The sequence below is a fragment of the Colias croceus genome, chromosome 9 (assembly GCF_905220415.1).
Source record: "Colias croceus chromosome 9, ilColCroc2.1".
NCBI lineage: Eukaryota > Metazoa > Arthropoda > Insecta > Lepidoptera > Pieridae > Colias > Colias croceus.
Window position 1 is genome coordinate 6,111,785 of NC_059545.1, and position 19,055 is coordinate 6,130,839.

The window sequence follows — 19,055 nt, forward strand, 5'->3', positions numbered from 1 at the left end:
TGCCATCAGATTCTGGTAGACCCAAGAAGCTTATATCTAATACACTGGAGATTGCACTATGACCATTGACTTGTCACAAGAAAATATAACCTTGAATGACGTCAGTGTTGTTTTTTGTCTCTTTCTGTGGGTGACCACACTGGTTTGTATATTCAGGATTTTTCGAAATAGAAAAAACTAAAAATCATGGTCTATAAATAATAACGACATATATTTTTAACAGTATTAATTATATTATAATATTACTGGCCATACTTTATAGGTATATAGAATTTTAATTGGTATAGAATGATAATTTTAAATAACTCTTGGCTACAAAGCCTGGATATGAACCGATATATAGCATTAACATCCTTTGTAAATAGAGGAAAGTTGTGTTTTGCATCAGATGCTGTTTACCAAATTGTAAGCTACTCAGATCTTTTTAAACGCGTTGCTTCGACGGGTCAATGAAGCCAAAATCATCAAAGAAAAACTGTTTATAATAAACGCCTTGCACAAATTTCAGCTAACTTTACAAAGTTTATTTTTCAAAAGGTATTTTTTTCTGGGTCGTAATCCTCAGTAATTTTACCCTTGATGGGCACATATATTTCTTTTTATTTTACTTTTTGGAAAGCTGAAATACCTAAACCAAAAAATATGAGGTAAGTTAAAAAAGTATAAATTTCATGTAAAAACGAACAATCTTATAACTACATGTGAGTGCAATACCGATGTCGAGTGTTGTTTCATTACTAGTAAAAATCTTGAAAATGGTGTTCTAAATTTCATCATAATATTGTTATTACAATATATTCTCTTCACTATCCATAAAAACTCGTCATCATGGTTACCTTACTTGTTAATTTTGTTTATTGAAAACTTGTTGAAAAATGATAAAGTATTAGGAAAATAACAAATTTAACATGACTGCTTTCTAAAATGATGCAAAATTTTACAATTTTTGCCATTGAAATGATTCTAAACAGGTAAATGCAGGAGTATTGAGGAATATTGTAAATAACGTAAATATACACTTGCCTGTGAAATTCTATGCCAGAATTTGGTGTCCAAACACTTCTGCAATTTTTCACAATGCAATACATTATTTATATTCGGAAAATATTTATTAAATACGCAACAATATTAACTTAAATATTCGAAGCGACGCAATTTTTTTGACACATATGCCATATTGTCAAAGTGAGAGTTGCTACAATTTTATTATGGTAACCACCCATAATCAGGGAGTATCGCTTTTTAATAATTGGTCCAGATACTTATTTTATTTAGCATAAATAATAATTGTCTCATCCAACAATGCTTCTGTATGACGTTGTTGGCAATTTATCAACAAACTCATGTACAAAAACTAACCTTTTGCACAGAATATTACGGCATACATAGTAGCCTTGGGAAAACTTCGTATTAACAGTGGCAATACCAAGTTAGGTGTGAAAGTGATAAAACACAACAATTTTCTTGTTACACGTCAAATGTTCATACCGATTACCGAAATCTCCAGTGTATAAGATATAAGCTTCTTGGGTAGACCTATACGTAATTATTTGTACGCATTGCGAAGAAAATTAGAGAAATATTTATTTAATATGTGTTATAGAAACGAATTTCAAAGTTTATAAGTAGTGTGCAGTATTGCAGTGTGAATCCACATAAAAATAATGCTCAAAAATGTGTTAGTAATTATTTCAAGCGAGAAAATAATAAGAAATTATTGTATAAAGTTGGCGCGGAGAACCCCGAAACCACGTATTCGTGAATTCGCAATTATATTTCTGTTCTGAGTCGATAAAGCATACGTGAAACAGTAGAAAATAAATAAAAATGCGTATTCTCAACATATTCATTTAACAACAAAATACATCTGACGTGAGTTGTTTACTTAATCGTGACGTCACGCGTGTTTTAGTCAAAATGGCGAACTGCAGAATTTCAATGTTTTATTTTATTGATAATCTCATTAATCTTAATGTTTTTAAGATTTTTAAGTCACTATATTTAATTTATTTATTATACATTTTCCCTAAGATTTTCCCTTAAAAACACTAATACGATCATTTATGGATACTGTCGTCATGCCTATTATGAGTTGACTCTTGGTTGACTATGTGGGTTGACTCCTTTCCATGTTGACTCAGATGACTTACGTAGTAACCAAGAGTGTCGATCCATTTCAAAGATGGAAGTGGAAGAAGTTGCAGCTATTTACTACATTTACACTCGTTACGTAAAGAAGAAAAGCAAAGAAAGAAGTGCTAGGTGCATCCTTATTTGCAAACACGAGATGAGAGCAAGCATTTTGCAACCACGTGCACACACTCACTCGATTGCGGGCATCCGCAGTCTGAACCGCACAGTGCGTATAGCAACCGTCCGGCTGGCCGCAGCTCTCCGAGCAACCAGAGCGGTCTGCGAGTAGCCGCATCGCAGTGCGCATAGAAATGAATATTACGTACATAATTGTGCTTGCGGTTGGCCGGACGGCTACCCGCATAGTGCGTATGAACCCTAAATCTGTGCAGATGACCATGACTTAACGCGAGGTATTTCAACGCGAGGCAAGATTGGAGGTGAGGTGTGCGGGGCCGTTCGCGTGACACGCGCTCCTCGCGCTCCTCGCGTCGTTTGTTTTTCGTAACGTTAGCGCTATGCCACAGTGTAAAATACTTATATCAAAAGTAAATTGTGATCAATTTTTATTATGTAAGCAATGTAAAAGTGTTTGTGTCAGATTGTAAATATAAAAGTAAATAAAGAAATCATTTACAACTTTATAAACTGAGATAAGTAGGTACTAGGAATTTATTAATTAGCACAACATAATTATGGAAGTACTTGGTGTAACTAATAAATATTACTTGCTGCTACCAGTAGAAGCTTAGAGTATTATATTAGAATAGTATAGAGCGCGTGTATTACAATATAACTACAATACTACAACAATCTACAAAAATGGTCTGATATTATTTCTTCGTAAAATTATAAAAAAAAAAAGTTTTATTGAAAAATATAAATATCGCTAATTTCTGAACATTTTCACTCATAACATTTTTATTTATAGTTCTATGACAAAAAGTTACTGGACCAAAATTGTAGAAAATTTAATTTGCAACAAATAATGTTGACAATTTTTTTTTATCAGATTAATAGTTTAAGAGATATATCATAAAAACCATATTAAGCGCTATTTTTAAGATGGCGGCCGTGGGACAAGGGTGGCGACCCCACAAACTTGGTGATAGCTTCACACTAACCCCCCCTACACATCAAAAAAATAAAATGCGTCCTCCTAAAAAACGCAACCCCAAATGTAACTTTTCAATGAACTATAATAACAATGATTATGAACTAACTATTATCATCTATTATACAGTAAAAGTTCCTTATTCGCGCTTCCTTTATTCGCGTTTTCACTATTCGGGAATTAAAAAAATGCGACCCAATTTCTATATTCGCGACTAAAAATTTTTTTATTCGCGGATTTAATAAGTACATACATAATAATAAAATTATTCCAATAGGTATCTAACACAATATCCTTGTCAAATGGACTAATAAGAAAGTAAAATAGATCTTATTACAAGTTAGCCTAAAGTACATAATATTATGTTGTTAATTAATGATATCGCCGAGGCCTTTGACCCAAGCCGCCTTTGTCGCAAGCCGCCTTTGCCGCGATTGATGTTTTTGAGAATGTAAATAAACAGAATGGAAGCAACCTTATAACTCAATAAATAAAGTATATTTTTAAATGTAGTTCCGTTTATAGTAAAAGCCGCTTTGCGTGTTTTATAGGTTTCGTCTTTCACATTCGTTACAAAAATAATTGTGATCGAGTAACGTCTACTGCACTCTTCCTAGTTTATAAATTTATAATGTCAACTAAAAAAAATGAGACACGAAAAAAATCTCAATCGTCACCTAGGAACGTATAACGTAGAACCTATAATCCCATATAATAATTACCATTCCGTATTCACGGTTTCTGTATTCGAGGCATATATTTTATGGAACATATACCCCGCCAATAAGGAACTTTTACTGTAGTGATTAATAATTATTATTAGTCAATAATCATTATTATTTGACTATTATCAATTATTTTTTAACAAATAATCATTATTGTTTTTTTCCTTAAAATAAACAACTGTAATTAATAATTATACCCCAAAATTATGCAAATAATACACCAATTACGTAATAATAATCCATACTAATATTATAAATGCGAACGTAACTCTGTCTGTCTGTCTGTTACTCAATCACGCCTCAACTACTGAACCAATTTGCATGAAATTTGGTATAGAGATATTTTGATACCCGAGAAAAGGCATAGGCTACCTTTTATTGCGAAATATGTACCACGGGCGAAGCCGGGGCGGACCACTAGTATTATATATATAAAACAAATTATTATAAACTAAACTCTTATTTCACAGTAACGCAGCTTTTATCGTTTTGAAATAAAAGCATACGAGGTGAAACTTTATGACCAACTGATATTTTTATTCTGTGGCATCAAGTAACTACGTTTTTATCATATTACTCAATTTACATACTAGTTCTCTTTTCCTGTCCTTTTTTGTGATACTGACACTGCTTTCTTCCGAATTTTGTTTGTTTTGTTACCCATTTTCAATAATTTATCTTTACTCAAAACTTAAAATCGAGCGGAGATAATTTGACACAGGTCCTACGTTAGCAAGCGCCTGATCAGGACTGGCGGGGTAGCGGGCAGCGCGGTTTGTAAAGAAAACGCTGGGCAACGTTAAGTTCTGAGATATAATATGTATTTAATAATTACAGGGCTTCAGTAGAAAACCAAAATTTAGCACGTTTTCTGCAGTACATCAAAATACATATCCTTATATAAAAATTATTTCCAAAATCAGAAATTTCATTAATAAATAATTCGTTTTCGATCTTTATTTTAGCCTATTTTTATGATTTTATATGATCGAACAAAATACACGTGGTTGTGTAACAAATTAGCACACTTTTTAGGAAATATCTTGAAGTGTATTGATTATTTTTTCTAGAAGCGTCATATAATTGCAAATACATGAAAAATTTGATCTTGCAAACCAATTTTACTCCGCTTCGCTGAAAGGACTCCCCTTAAACGCATAACAGTAAAAACCTTAAAATATTGGAGGCCCGATAATGTTGAGAAAAACATCAGTCAGGCAAACAGGTGAATTTAACGGAACCTTGTTCTGGTTTTTCAAAGAATAAATACTTATTCTTAACTGATTCCTTCTTTTTTTTATTACTAGGGCATGGAATAAAAACACAAAATTATCGATAATAATAATTATAACTTTTATTAAGTTCATGGCTAATCTTAAATTAAAATTAAATATTTGGCGAAATGAACCAAACTGACTAAGTTTAATTTCATATCAGAGTATTTAGAACCTTACTTACACCCGAACTATGTAACCTTTGGAAGATTATTTTATAATTATTTCAAATCAATTTAATATAAAATTATATTTGTAAGTACATTTTCTCTTATATAATAATTTATTTGACCGCGGGCAACCTTTTCTCTATAAAAGTTTTCATGTCTTTTAGTTCTGCATCCGACGAGCTGTGCGATAAACCTTGGTAGGTAACGAATTCAATATTCTTCATAAATGTCTTTAAAAATACTGCAGTCATTTGTCCCCATTTATATGGCACTACTGGATCACAGTCGCCGTGAGCTTGGAATATCTGTAAATAAAAACACTTGTTTTATTTCCATCTTAAATGAAATAAAAATTATTTGTAGGTCTGCTTGTACCTTACACGTCTTCGATATATCAATTGAAACGGCTGTTAATGGAGAAGGACAGTCTTCCGATACACTGTCTCAAATAATGAGGACCCTAATCTATACTAATACATATTATAAAGCTGAAGAGTTTGTTTGTTTGAACGCGCTAATCTCGGGAACGACTGGTCTGATTTAAAAAATTCTTTCGGTGTTAGATAGACCAATTATCGAGGAAGGATATAGGCTATTTATCATCACCCTACGACCAACAGGAGTGGAGCCACGGGGGTGAAACCGCGCGGAGCAGCTAGTATTATGATAAAAAGTGAATTACATTATTATTTATTATACAGGGTGTCTCAAAAGAAAGTTTATATTTTGTGGATGAATAAAAAAAAAGGAAGCGGTGTGTTGAAAAAATGTTTATTAATTATTAAAGTGCATAATATGGGAATTTATTTCTTAAAAATAATATCGTCCAAATGCAGTCCATTGCGTTCACGGCACTCATTTAATTGAACAGTAAAATTACAGTATTTATGACAGCTCGGCAGGTAGACACAGTGAAGGCTGCCATTTCGTGCTGGATATTTTCTTTTAAATGCTCTAGAGAAGTTGGTTTGTTGGCAAGAAATTATCAAGAATAGAAATTAGCGAGGAATTATTGGCCCTTACTTTTTCGAAGACGAAAGGGGGCGTGCAGTTACAGTAAATTCAGAGCGATGGTAGACGAGTTTTTAGTGCCTGCACTGCAAAACTTTCCTGGCTATAACCAGAGAACATGGTTGCAGCAAGACGGAGCTACATCACACACATCCAATATGTCTTTACCTCGAATTCATGAAAATTTTCCGGGAAAATTGATCTCTAGGACAGGTGATATAAATTGGCCTCCACGCAGCCCTGATTTAACTCCCATGGACTTTTTCTTGTGGGGGTATCTTAAATCTAAAGTGTATGCCAAAAAACCAACTTCTCTAGTGCATTTAAAAGAAAATATCCGACACGAAATGGCAGCCATCACTGTGTCTACCTGCCGAGCTGTCATAAATAATTTTAGTGTTCGATTATATGAGTGCCGTGAACGCAATGGACTGGACTGCATTTAGACGATATTATTTTTAAGAAATAAATTCCCATATTATGCACTTTAATAATTAATAAACATTTTTTCAACACACCGCTTACTTTTTTTTTATTCATCCACAAAATATAAACTTTCTTTTGAGACACCCTGTATAAAACGATTGAGCACTCTACAAAATATTAACTCTTTAAGACACGTATGACGTAGGTACATTCACATTCATTATACGATTGTACTTAGCTGCAGGAACTGCTATTTCATTAGAATTTCAAAATATGCCTGTTTGGCCTTTATTCACATATCTGTAATGCAAATATGGTTTAAAATACGGCATTCATCCAAGAAAATTATTGATAATTTGACCACTTCTAGACTAATCTGGATAATTTATAAACTATGGCAATTGGCATGTCCAATCAAAATGTTAACTGTATTTTATATAATATATTAACAGATATTATTAACAGAAATAGCTACTCTAAAAAATAGATTTTTACTAATCTCACATAAGATTCGTTCGCGGTGTGAAAAATCCAAAAAGCTCAAAATAAAATAAGGACTACTTGCTTATTTCAACATTCGAGCCTCGAGGTGAAAAACAAAAGTTTAGCCACACATACCGAATAAATAATAGATAGTAGATATGGTAGAAGATCCGAACATAAGTCCACCTTAACCGGCGTGATAATAGAATGAGACCACCAACTTTATAAATAAATTTAGTCTATTAAAAATGTATTAAATATATGGGTTGATTGGGAATATATATTATATTATGACAACAAACACATCCACACTAATATTATAAATGCGAAAGTAACTCTGTCTGTCTGTCTGTTACTCAATCACTCCTAAACTACTGAAGCAATTTGCATGAAATTTGGTATGGAGATATTTTGATACCCGAGAAAGGACATAGGCTATCTTTTATTGCGAAATATGTACCACGGCCGAAGCCGGGGCGGACCGCTAGTGTAAAAATAAGAAAATTAGTTTTTAATACTAACATTTTCGTGAATATTCTAGTGTTTTTGAAAATACCTACTTAATAATAGCTGCTCCACGCGGTTTCAGCACAAGTTTCACCCCCGTGGCTCTACTCCTGTTGGTTTTAGCGTGATGATATTATATAGCCTATAACCTTCCTCGATAAATGGGCTATCTAACACCGAAAGAATTTTTCAAATCGGACGAGTAGTTCCCGAGATTAGCGAGTTCAAACAAACAACCAAACTCTTCAGTTTTATAATATTAGTAAGTATAGATGATCTGCCCGGTCAAATTGGATACTTGAAATATCGAACAAAATATTTGTGTAACCTTGGGTTTACCATTACAAATAAAGTGTGAAAAGTCCCCAGCAATCCCATGGCGGCTTCTACACTAATTCGGGGTCAAAGGTCAAAATTTTCGGCCTAACTTTTCGCAGCTGATTTACCGCAGACTCAACACACGGTGTGCGGAGAAAAGCACGCTGAAATGTACGTGTACTTCCTATATCCCGTCCGCTCCCTGTATGTCCGCGGACCGCGGTTATTCCCTCCATTCCATATAATCCCTCGTTTGCTCGATGTTGTAGTGGTCTATTTTAGCGGACAATAAAGTCCGCTGACTAAAATCCCTCGTCTAGGCAGGCCATTAAATGTTGCATACTATCTAAGATTGTACATGAAGTAGTGAAAGTACAGTAAAGTCATATTTTTATGGATTCAAATATTGTGAGGTTTCAAATATGAGATAGTACTTATACCTAACTGAATTCCTAAAATAAAAATATGTACTTAGGTGATCGATCAATGCCCTCTTGAATTTCACAACACATACTAACATTAATGGTGATTTATGTTAATAATTACAACATTCACATTAAACGTAAATGTATGTTGAGGTAATATAAATCGTAAGTAAGATATCATGAGTAATCCAAGACAATAAAATTCATAAGTGTCATGTATAAATTATAATGCATGATCTTGTGCATGATACTTATCAATATATTTAGACAGTAATCAATTCAGAATCTCTTTAAAATTTTCTTAAATCGCACCTTGTACTTTCTAATCTGAATATATTTTTTCATACCTTATGAACAGCGACAAACTGATTGACTATGATAATGTATACATAATATATTGTTTTATTCAAAAGCGCAGCGCGCTATCTATCGTATGTGATCGCATCAACGCTCCACGGGAATAAATTATTTTTATTTTATTATGATAATTATTTAAAATGAGGACAATGTCGACGATAGTTTGACAATGAAAAATGCTCTACGCTGCTTTCCGCCATATCTGCGCCGGCCCTGAGTGTGTTTGTTTGTCTTTCTTTTACGACAAAAGTCAAAACGGGCGACAAATTTAGTGATTGTCTTAAGTGGAGACAGTAATTGCAGGGATAGAAGGTGACAGAGATTACTTTTTGTCTCTTTCTTACCGCCCACTTCCCTGAAGTTTCCAATTTGTGACTCACAAAATATTGTCCACATATCAAGCACCGAAACACCGAGCTGCGCTCCAAAACTAAATTCGCCGATGTAGCGCAAAAATCCGCTTCACTTAAATGGAGCTGGGCATATTAGTTGCATGCCGGACAAACTGTGGGCCAAGACAATGACATTGTGGAGCTGAGACACAGCTAGAAGGCGTCGCGTCGTGGCAGGCCGAGTAAAAGACGGCGGTATGAACTAGACTAATTTAATAGAGACTGTTCTAGAATAGCACAGAATCATGATTCATGGAAGCGCTTTGGGGAGGCCTTCGCCCAGCATTAGCATTAGACACAGTAGGCTAATACAATACAAAATATTGTGCATATTTTTTTGGAAATTTGTCACCAATCCCATAAGAGAGGAGTTGAAATTATATATGGGACTTCTCACAGTTTTCAAAGAAAGATAAAAATTGGTAAACTGTGAGTTACCAACGAAAAATATCTGTCTTATTTATTTTAGGGCCGATTTTTCAGTCCTTGGTTAAAATTTATCCGTCTAATTAAAGTATTACACAAACATTTTGAAATGTCGCCTGTAAACTGTCATAATGTACGGACAATCTTAATCTTAATATATATAAATCTCGTGTCACAATGTTTGTCCTCAATGGAGTCCTAAACCACTTAACCGATTATAATAAAATTCGCACACCATGTGTAGTTCGATCCAACTTGAGAGATAGTATAGGTTTTATCCCGGAAATCCCTCGGGAACGGGAACTATGCGGGTTTTCCTTTGAAAACGCGGGCGAAGCCGCGGGCGGAAAGCTAGTATGTATAAATATATCTTGTGTCACAATGTTTGTCCTCAATGGACTACTAAACCACTTAACCTACTGTAATAAAATTCGCACACCATGTGCAGTTCGATCCAACTTGAGAGATAGGATAGGTTTTATCCCGGAAATCCCTCGGGAACGGGAACTATGCGGGTTTTTCTTTGAAAACGCGGGCGAAGCCGCAGACGGAAAGCTAGTTAGAATATATATATTTTTGAAATGGTAGTTTAATATGTTATTTGATGAATAAGTTTTAACCAAGGAATTAAAAATCAGCCCTTAACGGAAAATTTCCCTAACCCCTAGAATAAGGAATGGAAATTATTTTGAGACATTCCACAAAAATCAATAAATAGAAAGTCAAATCTGATACAAGCGGAATATTTTCAATGGGTTTTTTATTTCTCATCATAATGGGATTGACTAGTATTAGTAGTAAGAAAAGCATTATAATAAACAATTCTAATTTTTCTTATTGAATAAATCAAAATAATTATTTAAAGACTTGTCAGTATTGTCTTATTTGTACATAACCATGGTTCCTTTCACTCTTCTCTATAATATAACTAATTTACCGGTAGTTCTTTAGGAGCTTTAAGGCCTTCTGGGAAATGAGCATGTCTCGGTAGCCAGCAGGAGAGAGACATAACTCCAGCTAGTGGTTCAGGATATGTAAGAGCTGCATGAAGGGCCAATGCCCCACCTTGTGAAAACCCACCCAACAAAATCCGACCTGCTGGAATACCAGCCTAAAAATAATAACAATAAAATAAATACATGATCTAAATTTCTCCAAAACATAAGGATTATTTTAATTTTAATGTTACTTGCTTTAACTTCATCTGATATTAATCCATGTATAAGTGATGTCGCATTTACGATGCCCTCTTCATCCTCTGGAGCAGTAGCATCTAATGTTCTTAAATCAAACCAGGAGGGCATTCGAAATCCTGCATTCAGTGTTACTGGCATTGTAGAAGCAGTTGGACAAATTACTTTTACGTGGGGCCCTCTGATTGCTGCAATTGTACTTGCCCATCCATGGCTACAATCATAATCACAGATTAATTGATATCATAATTCAATTCTATAAATCAAAATATGTACTTGTTACTTTTTATAATCATCTTACCCCGTATCACCAAGTCCATGTAAAAAGATCAGCTGAAATCGATAATTTAATTTTTCAAGATTAAAATATATAAAAAAGGATCACTATCTCATCCTAACAATTTTATTAACTTACAGATGCTGTTTGTTTTGCTGTAGCAGCAATAATTACAGGGTTGGGTTCCATTATCCGATTACGTGAAAATTGATACAAGCTACGATCTGCGGCTATCACCTGTATCAAGCAAACCAACGAAATTATTGCAAAGGGCAAGTACACCACGTAATGTAGATAAAACTGAAAACTTGATAAAAACATGGCATATAGATTATATATATTTTTGACTTACTAGAAAATTATATTTGACTTAAAATATAAAAGTAATTATTAATTGCAACAAGTTGTTTGAATAAAACCCTGTTTAACTTTCACTTAGGTACCTATTACGAATGCCTCAATATGTTTCAATACTATAAAAACATGTTTGACAGGACGAGGCGCGAGTGGGAAATAATATATTTTACATTAAAGTCCCCCACGAACGTAACGACTGTTTTATAATTTCATCATTCGTACATCAATCAATCTGAAACATTGAAATAATTACGATTACTAACTTTAATCATAGTTTTAATTTATATGTAGGTACACATTGTTTTTGTAATTTGTTTTTCATAAAATGTCAAGATTAAGGTCAAGATAACTTTCTCATGATTATCTGTTCCATTATAATCAACGTTTAATGTATAATCTGTAAATGCTTTGTTATTATAACTTTCCTCTGTGAATGACTATGGTTTTTCATTATTGTTGTTGATTGTTGTGCTGATAAATAATTATTGTGGATTTAATCGTTGAATTTAATAATTAATACAAAGTGTTTAATTTAATATTTGCACAAATCTATCACAAATAAGGCACGATTCCAGAGCTCCAGTATCTCAATTCTTGGATTCATGAATCTAGGGCGTGAGTAGTCTCTTCAAAATACTACTATGTCTCACTTTTGACAATGACTATAGGTACTTAAATAGTCTAAATTCATGTTGATATTGCAATTAGAAAATAGTCATTCCACTTCACTTTAATTCGCATCTATTAAATATAATATCAGAAATATTTTTATTGTTAATAAAAAAAATATATAAACAGATAGCTTTTTGTTTACAAATTTCCCGTTTTACTTATAGTTTATCGTTCTAAATGTTCAGATCAGTTAGTAGGTATTCTTTCAAATTAATATAAAAAACTAACTTATTTTTGTTTATAAACATTGCAGAAACGATATGGCAACTGCAGATGATATATCCTTAAGAGTTGGAAGGCTAGAGATAGAATCTTCAAAAATAAATAAGAATTTGAAAGAGGATAATCCATTTGTAAGTTCAGTCCTGAAGAAAAACTCTAATTCTAAAATAATTCCACAAAACAAATGCATATGTCATACTCTTAAGAAGAAACACACCATTTGTAAAAGGAAGCATAATAAAATACTCAAGGAACCTGTATTAAAGTTGTCACAATCTTATGGTATAAACAGGAGAAGTGAATGTCAACAGCATTTTATAAAAGGGAACTTTTCAGTGTCGTCATTATTGAATACAAGTGAAAATTTATATTTGCATTCATTAGTGGACACATGCAACCAGTTACACATATCTACTGAGAAAAGAAAAAGCAGTGACAGACCTACAGATATAAATGATAATAGTAAGTGGTGGAGAAATGATGTTGGGAATGACAAAACACAAAATCGAGAACCCATTTCAGAGAGAAGTTCTTCAAGTTCCTGCTCTCAGCAGGCCCTTAATCCTCCTTGTGATGTCACAATTGATGAACTGGCAAGTTATTTTGAAACATTAGTACATATACCAAAAAAGATGTCATCAATGGCTGAAATGATGTATATATAATACTAAATAAATATACATGTTATAAGGTAAATGAAAATATTAATTATACAAATTTATTAATTTTATGTATTTAGAATTTTAATAACCACAATTTTTTATGATATTGTTTTTAAAACTTGTCTGTGTCACACATGCTTAAATCAATAAAACATTTTGTATTTCTTTGTGGTACATAGGTAAAACATCCTAATTTTTTAATTGCATTCACAAATGTATGCCCTCAAGATAAACTTACAAATATCAATGTCCATTTTTAATTACAAGATAGATAATTTTTGTATTTACTAATATTATAAAATCTATAATGAATGCTTAAACAACCTGTATTAAGATAAAATAGGTGTTTCATTTGTCCAGCCAATGTTGTCTGCATGTGTTTGTCTATATAAGTGTACTTTCAATATAGCTTAATTGCTGCTAATGCATTGCATTACTTTATTCTGATTTTGAAAATTGAACAAGGAGTTCCCATGTAATGGATGTTAAATTTTCAATTGAAAATACCAAAAATATACCACATGGCCTAGAAAATTTCAATGAAAAAGAGTTTATGAAATGTTATGTTTGAATATTAATAATGTTTAGAAGGATATTCTCGCAACATTTTATTTTTATGAAACTGGGAACAAATATGTAGTTTTGAAAATACTGTCTAGTTGTGAAATTAATGAAAAATTATGAATATCTTAAATATTACCAGTAGAATTGGCACAATATAATTAAGTATTATGTAAAGTTTAGAGACATTAATATGTAATTATAATATCATTGATTAATAGTTTAAAGCATGATTATTTTATTTTTCACTTCTGTTTTCATTGATGCTACTTTAATTATTATTGGTCCTGAATAAAGTTTTTCCATATAATGCAATATTGGCTACTTTTATACCCCTCTCAAAATAATTAAACATATCTTTATCATACTAATAAGTAATATTATAAACAAGAAAGTTATAATAGTATTAGCTAGTTCAATAAAGAAACGAATCTTCAATGGCGGCGCTTATCATTCCCTCTCGCTCACACACGGCCGTACGGTATGTGTATTTTTTGCTGATCCTACCATCTGTCAAAGTCAGCTTTGGCCGCCATTGAAGATTCGTTTCTTTATTGAACCAACTAATATAAGTTCACTTAAAACAACTGAATGGATTTAGATGACACTATTCAAAAATATAGCAACATCACAATAATACATGAGCTATGGAAATAATTGTTAACATCACAACTGGAAAGTCTGATATTATTTTTATTTTTTTGTACCCCCTGTTTTAAATGCAAGAAGCCCATTAAAATATAGTGGATTCAATGGTGGATTATTACCTATATTGGAATTTGAGTGAAAGGTTTGGAATGCTTTCAATAATAATATTGATGTTATTTATTTATTTATTTATGACACTTTATTGTACAAGTACCAGTAATAAAAACATAATTTAACAAGAAAACATGAATACGGTAAGTGCACAAAAGGCGGCCTTATTGCTTAAAGCAATCTCTTCCAGGCAACCATATTAATAAAGGGGGAATTATAAAACGAGTGACTGAAAATAAAGTGAGCGACTGTATGAGGTACTGATTTAATAACTTGAGCGGTATGAATTTGAGTAATTGATAAATAAACTATAGATAGGGAGGCGAAGAGGGGAATTTTCTGCAATACTCGAGCGTGGCAGTTTAAGATATGAGAGATACCTTAGACCTAATAGAACAAACTTTTTCACTATTTAGCTCTATATGTAGTGACGCGCGCCTAGGATAGACGATCAGATTAGTAAAAAAAAATCGATAGTCTGAAATACTCGAGCGCGTCAGATTAAGATATTGGGGGTTGATTTTAGTGTTTTAAGACTAAATTTAATTAATCTGACCATAAGTCCTTGACGCCGCCGAGTTATAGGGTCGCAAACTTGTAAAAAAAAAACGTTAACCCGGCATTCTCGAGCGCGATTTTTTTTATTTTAATTTTGAAGAATATAATCTAAAACTTACCAAAAACACAAAATCTGCCGGTTTCCGCATGACCGGAAGTCTGGAGGAGCCATTTCATCTTCCGAAAAACGCGTTGCAGTCACGGTTGCAGTATATAAGTCGCGAACTTTACTTTTTCAAAAAAAAAAGTTTAAATAAGCAAAAAAGGTAATTTTATTTTACAAAAAAAGGTCTCTTTTCATTTTTGTCCAAAGTTTAATTTTTTTTTACTTGAAGCATCATAAAAACTCAAACTCCTGGTTTTTTGAGTATATCTCGAAAACTGAGGGTGGTAAGAAAAATTGATATGAAATAACGATGATTAAAAAAAAGAAACCCACAAACCTTTTTCGGTCAGATTAAGAGAACCCACCAACATTTTTATCAGATTAAGAAAATATGCTTTCAGGATACCTAGATAAACCTCCCCTATGAAAATCTGACGCGCTCGAGTATTTCAAAAGGACTTTTTTTTTCTGCATTTTCAAAAATTCATCGTAACTTATCGTCATGCCGTAATCGTCAGTTTTTTTAAGGGGAGATTTCTTGGGGCCTAATTAACACCCCATCCGAAAATCTGACGCGCTCGAGTAAATTTTTTTTTTGTGCATTTTTGACGAATTTATATGCCTAGCCCCACCACGCAAACCGGCAGATTAGTATACCGTTGTTATCAGAGGCACTTGAGGCATACGTAGTATGAATATCTGACGCGCTCGAGAATGCCCAAGTAACTGTTTTTTTTTACATTTTTGAAAATCCGTACACGCCAAACCCACCGCTAAAATGGTTTTTACCATAGAAGCTTTTCTTTTCGAAATTATTTTCTCTTTCGATTTTGATAAGTCTCGACGACGCCGTTGAATTACGCCATTTAGCTACCTCGCCTCCCTATCTACTAAACAAGCAACGAATATTGGTTGATAATAAAATACAGATTTAGCGTACTAAAGGAGGGTTGTGATTAATCCATTTGATATAATAGAATCCTAACTGTGTGATTACATTACTATATGAGCGACTAAATTACTAGTTGAGTGATGTTAGTGTTATTTTGAAAGGTTATTGCAGATAACTTTACCCGCCCTCAAAAACAGACAAAAAATGAACGAATGAAGAATAATGAAATTTACTACAGCAATATATGCACTCGATCTAAGAAAAACATATGCTAACAGAAAATACTAACGTTGCCATAGAATTTTTACGTTACTTGCCAATTTTGACGACATAACTTAAGATAGTTAAACCTACCTATTGTATCAAAACATTCAACCGTACCAACCAGCAACCTATAAACTACTGAGTATTGTAAACAACGTAAAATTACAAACGCAATGCGCAACCCGTTGGCGCAACCTGTGGCGCAACCAGTAGGTACATTTTGCGCCTTGCATCCCAAATCCCAATTCCCAATCAACATCAAAGTCACACAGACATCCAACAGACGTCTCTGTTTTGCAGCTGTTGACTGTTATCAATGATAAGCGTCATAATATAATTTTTGGATAATAACAATGCACAAAACTACTCTAAATTGGTCTAAAATATTTTCAGAGGCTTATACGTATACCTCTCAATATTTATTATTTGCCGTGACTATAATTTTGGCATCAATTATTTTTATATGGATTTATGAGAGGCCGCGGTTGTATAAGGTATGAAATGTTTTATTCCTTACGTGCGCCAAAAAAGTGTTAAATACAATATTTGTAGTGTGTATCTGTCTGTCTCTGGTATCGTACCTAACAAATAAATAGATGAACAAATAACAGTGTGATCGAAGAAAGCTTTGCGCAGTCTTGTTAGTAACTAGGTAGGTACCTATATTGAAGATTAAACTCGCAATTTAACTGTACACTATGCTAAGAATTCGTAATTAAGTATAATTCTTTATAGTAGTTAGGTACAATACCTAGTTATACACCAAATAAAAAAATTGTATGAACTAAATGTTTATTCTCTCAGGAAATTCTCAAATTTTTAAATTACCTACTACCTATCTCAATAGCACTTTAACCTACTTGGTCATAAATTTAAAATATTTTATTACTTGCAGCTTATATTCAAAAAGAGTAAACAGTCAGTATTTAGCCCCCGTGAAAGTGAAGATATGCAGAATGGAGATGGATATTTAGCAACTAAAGACATTTTTTATCCAGAGAAACCGATACTTGATTGTTCCCATGAGCTCGATAAGTCCACTTAAACTCATAATAAGAAAATTAATCTCTTAATTAAAAAAAAATTCAAACCACATAGTGTCATTGCGCCAGTTCGCGTCCACTTAGTGCAGTTGGAAAGTTTGAAGGAGAAAATAAAAATGTTCCAGAACAAATTTCAACGCAAAATTTATGTAACGTGTTCATTAGGTACATAGTCTATTATAAGATTTACTTTCAATTGTGTTGGAAATATCATGTGGTTTTTATTTATCTAGACAAATAGCAGAATTAGGCGTTTTACCCAGTTCGCATCCAAAAATTCCAGTTCGCGTCCACCCGTGGACCAGTTCGCGTCCACCAGCTTAGAAAAATAATTATGAGTGTATTGGGTGATATTTTATCAGATAAATGCAAATAAAAATTAGATTTATATTATCTTAGATTACAAAATAAAAGACAGATGGAGCGTTGCCGAACTAAACCGAATAATTTATCGTCATTTTCAATAAAGCTATGTGTGCTGTCATTTTGCCACTGCACTGTACGTACACGGTGCTTCTGTGTGCGTGTAATGTTGCCAGATATTGAAAAATTTCCCAAATTTTCCCCCGACTACGGAAAAAAGAGGGTTATGTTTTTCGAGTTTATGTATGTATGTATAATATTTCTTTGACACGCCCTGCAGTATAAACCGTTGGACCGATTTTGAGTTGTGAGGTTTCATTGCAATGATCTGAATTATTATGTTAGTGGTGGTAGTGACGTAGGCTATATATATACATAAATGAGAAGTCAAGTTTTAATTTTTATTTAAATTCTTTTATTACGTAAAGTACCTGCCTACTAAAGTTATATATGGACAAAATAATTGTATTCAATTTTTTATTAAATAAATTACATAAAAAAAGTTTCAATATTATAGGTCTACCAGAATCTGATGGCATATTTATATTTAAGAAATATAAGATTTTCATGTGGCAACTTATTTGACAACTATCAAATTGGTTGTCAAATTATTTGTCTTTTTTCCAGTTGATGAATAATTTTTAGGATTTTGTCTAAAAAATCTTCGAAAATGTCGAAAAAGCCGCTGCGATCACAAGCAAGAGGTGTTGTTTAAAATGTGTATAGAAAAACATTCGATGAAGAAGGGTCAAACACATCACAATTTTCAATTTTGAGGATTTTATTGGTAAATTGGACTTACTCGTTTTGATACTTTAAATTAAAAAATATTTTATGTAGGTAATTATAATATTGTTTGTTGATTAGAATATAATTTTATGAAAACTTATTACAGGCGTTTCCAATACGGCTATTCGTCAAGTCCAAGCTGTCCAAGTCAATTTTATAATGTAAGTTTCGTAAGTATCTATAATACTTACGAATATAAAAGTAAGTATCGATAATACTTACGAATATAAACATAGTCAAAAATAGACGGTTGCCTGGAAGAAATGGCTTATGGCCATAAGGCCGCCCACTGTATGCCGATTGTATCTTTTATTTTGTGTCGTCTTCATTTTGTATTTCCTATACAGTGAAGAATAAATAAATAAATAAATAGTTTGATTTTATTTTTATTTTATTTTATAAAAAATTATAAGCAGTTTTGATCTACATTATCATTATATCGATATTTTCAGATGGCATACTGGTAATGAATATACAAATATAGGTATGTGTAAATAATAATATGTATTACCTGTATAAAAGTAATATGTATAATAATTGTATATCATACATGTAAGTATGTACCTACATAATATT

At 32.6% G+C, this 19,055-nt stretch overlaps 2 protein-coding genes and 1 long non-coding RNA gene across 5 annotated transcripts; 2 read left to right on the plus strand and 1 right to left on the minus strand.

Annotated features, from left to right (window-relative positions):
* Positions 1-5,301: 5,301 nt before the first annotated feature.
* LOC123694303 (acyl-protein thioesterase 1) lies at positions 5,302-11,875 on the minus strand. Of its 2 annotated transcripts, none has more exons than XM_045639702.1 (6): positions 11,852-11,875; positions 11,370-11,468; positions 11,256-11,287; positions 10,955-11,168; positions 10,699-10,872; positions 5,302-5,721 (listed from the first exon to the last, which is right to left on the minus strand). In XM_045639702.1, the coding sequence occupies exons 1-6, from the start codon at positions 11,858-11,860 to the stop codon at positions 5,530-5,532; spliced, it is 720 nt and encodes a 239-aa protein (XP_045495658.1). In that variant the 5' UTR covers positions 11,861-11,875; the 3' UTR covers positions 5,302-5,529. The 2 variants fall into 2 exon arrangements, with proteins under 2 accessions (XP_045495658.1, XP_045495659.1); XM_045639703.1 differs by lacking the exon at positions 11,852-11,875 and adding an exon at positions 11,584-11,686.
* Positions 11,876-12,014: 139 nt separating this feature from the next.
* Positions 12,015-14,191, plus strand: LOC123694306. 2 transcript variants are annotated; one of them, XM_045639706.1, is made up of 2 exons: positions 12,015-12,256; positions 12,514-14,191. In XM_045639706.1, exon 2 carries the CDS (start codon positions 12,521-12,523, stop codon positions 13,145-13,147), a length of 627 nt encoding a protein of 208 aa, XP_045495662.1. In that variant the 5' UTR covers positions 12,015-12,256; positions 12,514-12,520; the 3' UTR covers positions 13,148-14,191. The 2 variants fall into 2 exon arrangements, with proteins under 2 accessions (XP_045495662.1, XP_045495661.1); XM_045639705.1 differs by having other exon boundaries at positions 12,016-12,203.
* Positions 14,192-16,026: 1,835 nt separating this feature from the next.
* LOC123694314 lies at positions 16,027-17,538 on the plus strand. Its single transcript, XR_006751795.1, has 2 exons — positions 16,027-16,778; positions 17,180-17,538. It is a non-coding gene; the product is annotated as an uncharacterized LOC123694314 (long non-coding RNA).
* Positions 17,539-19,055: the final 1,517 nt, after the last annotated feature.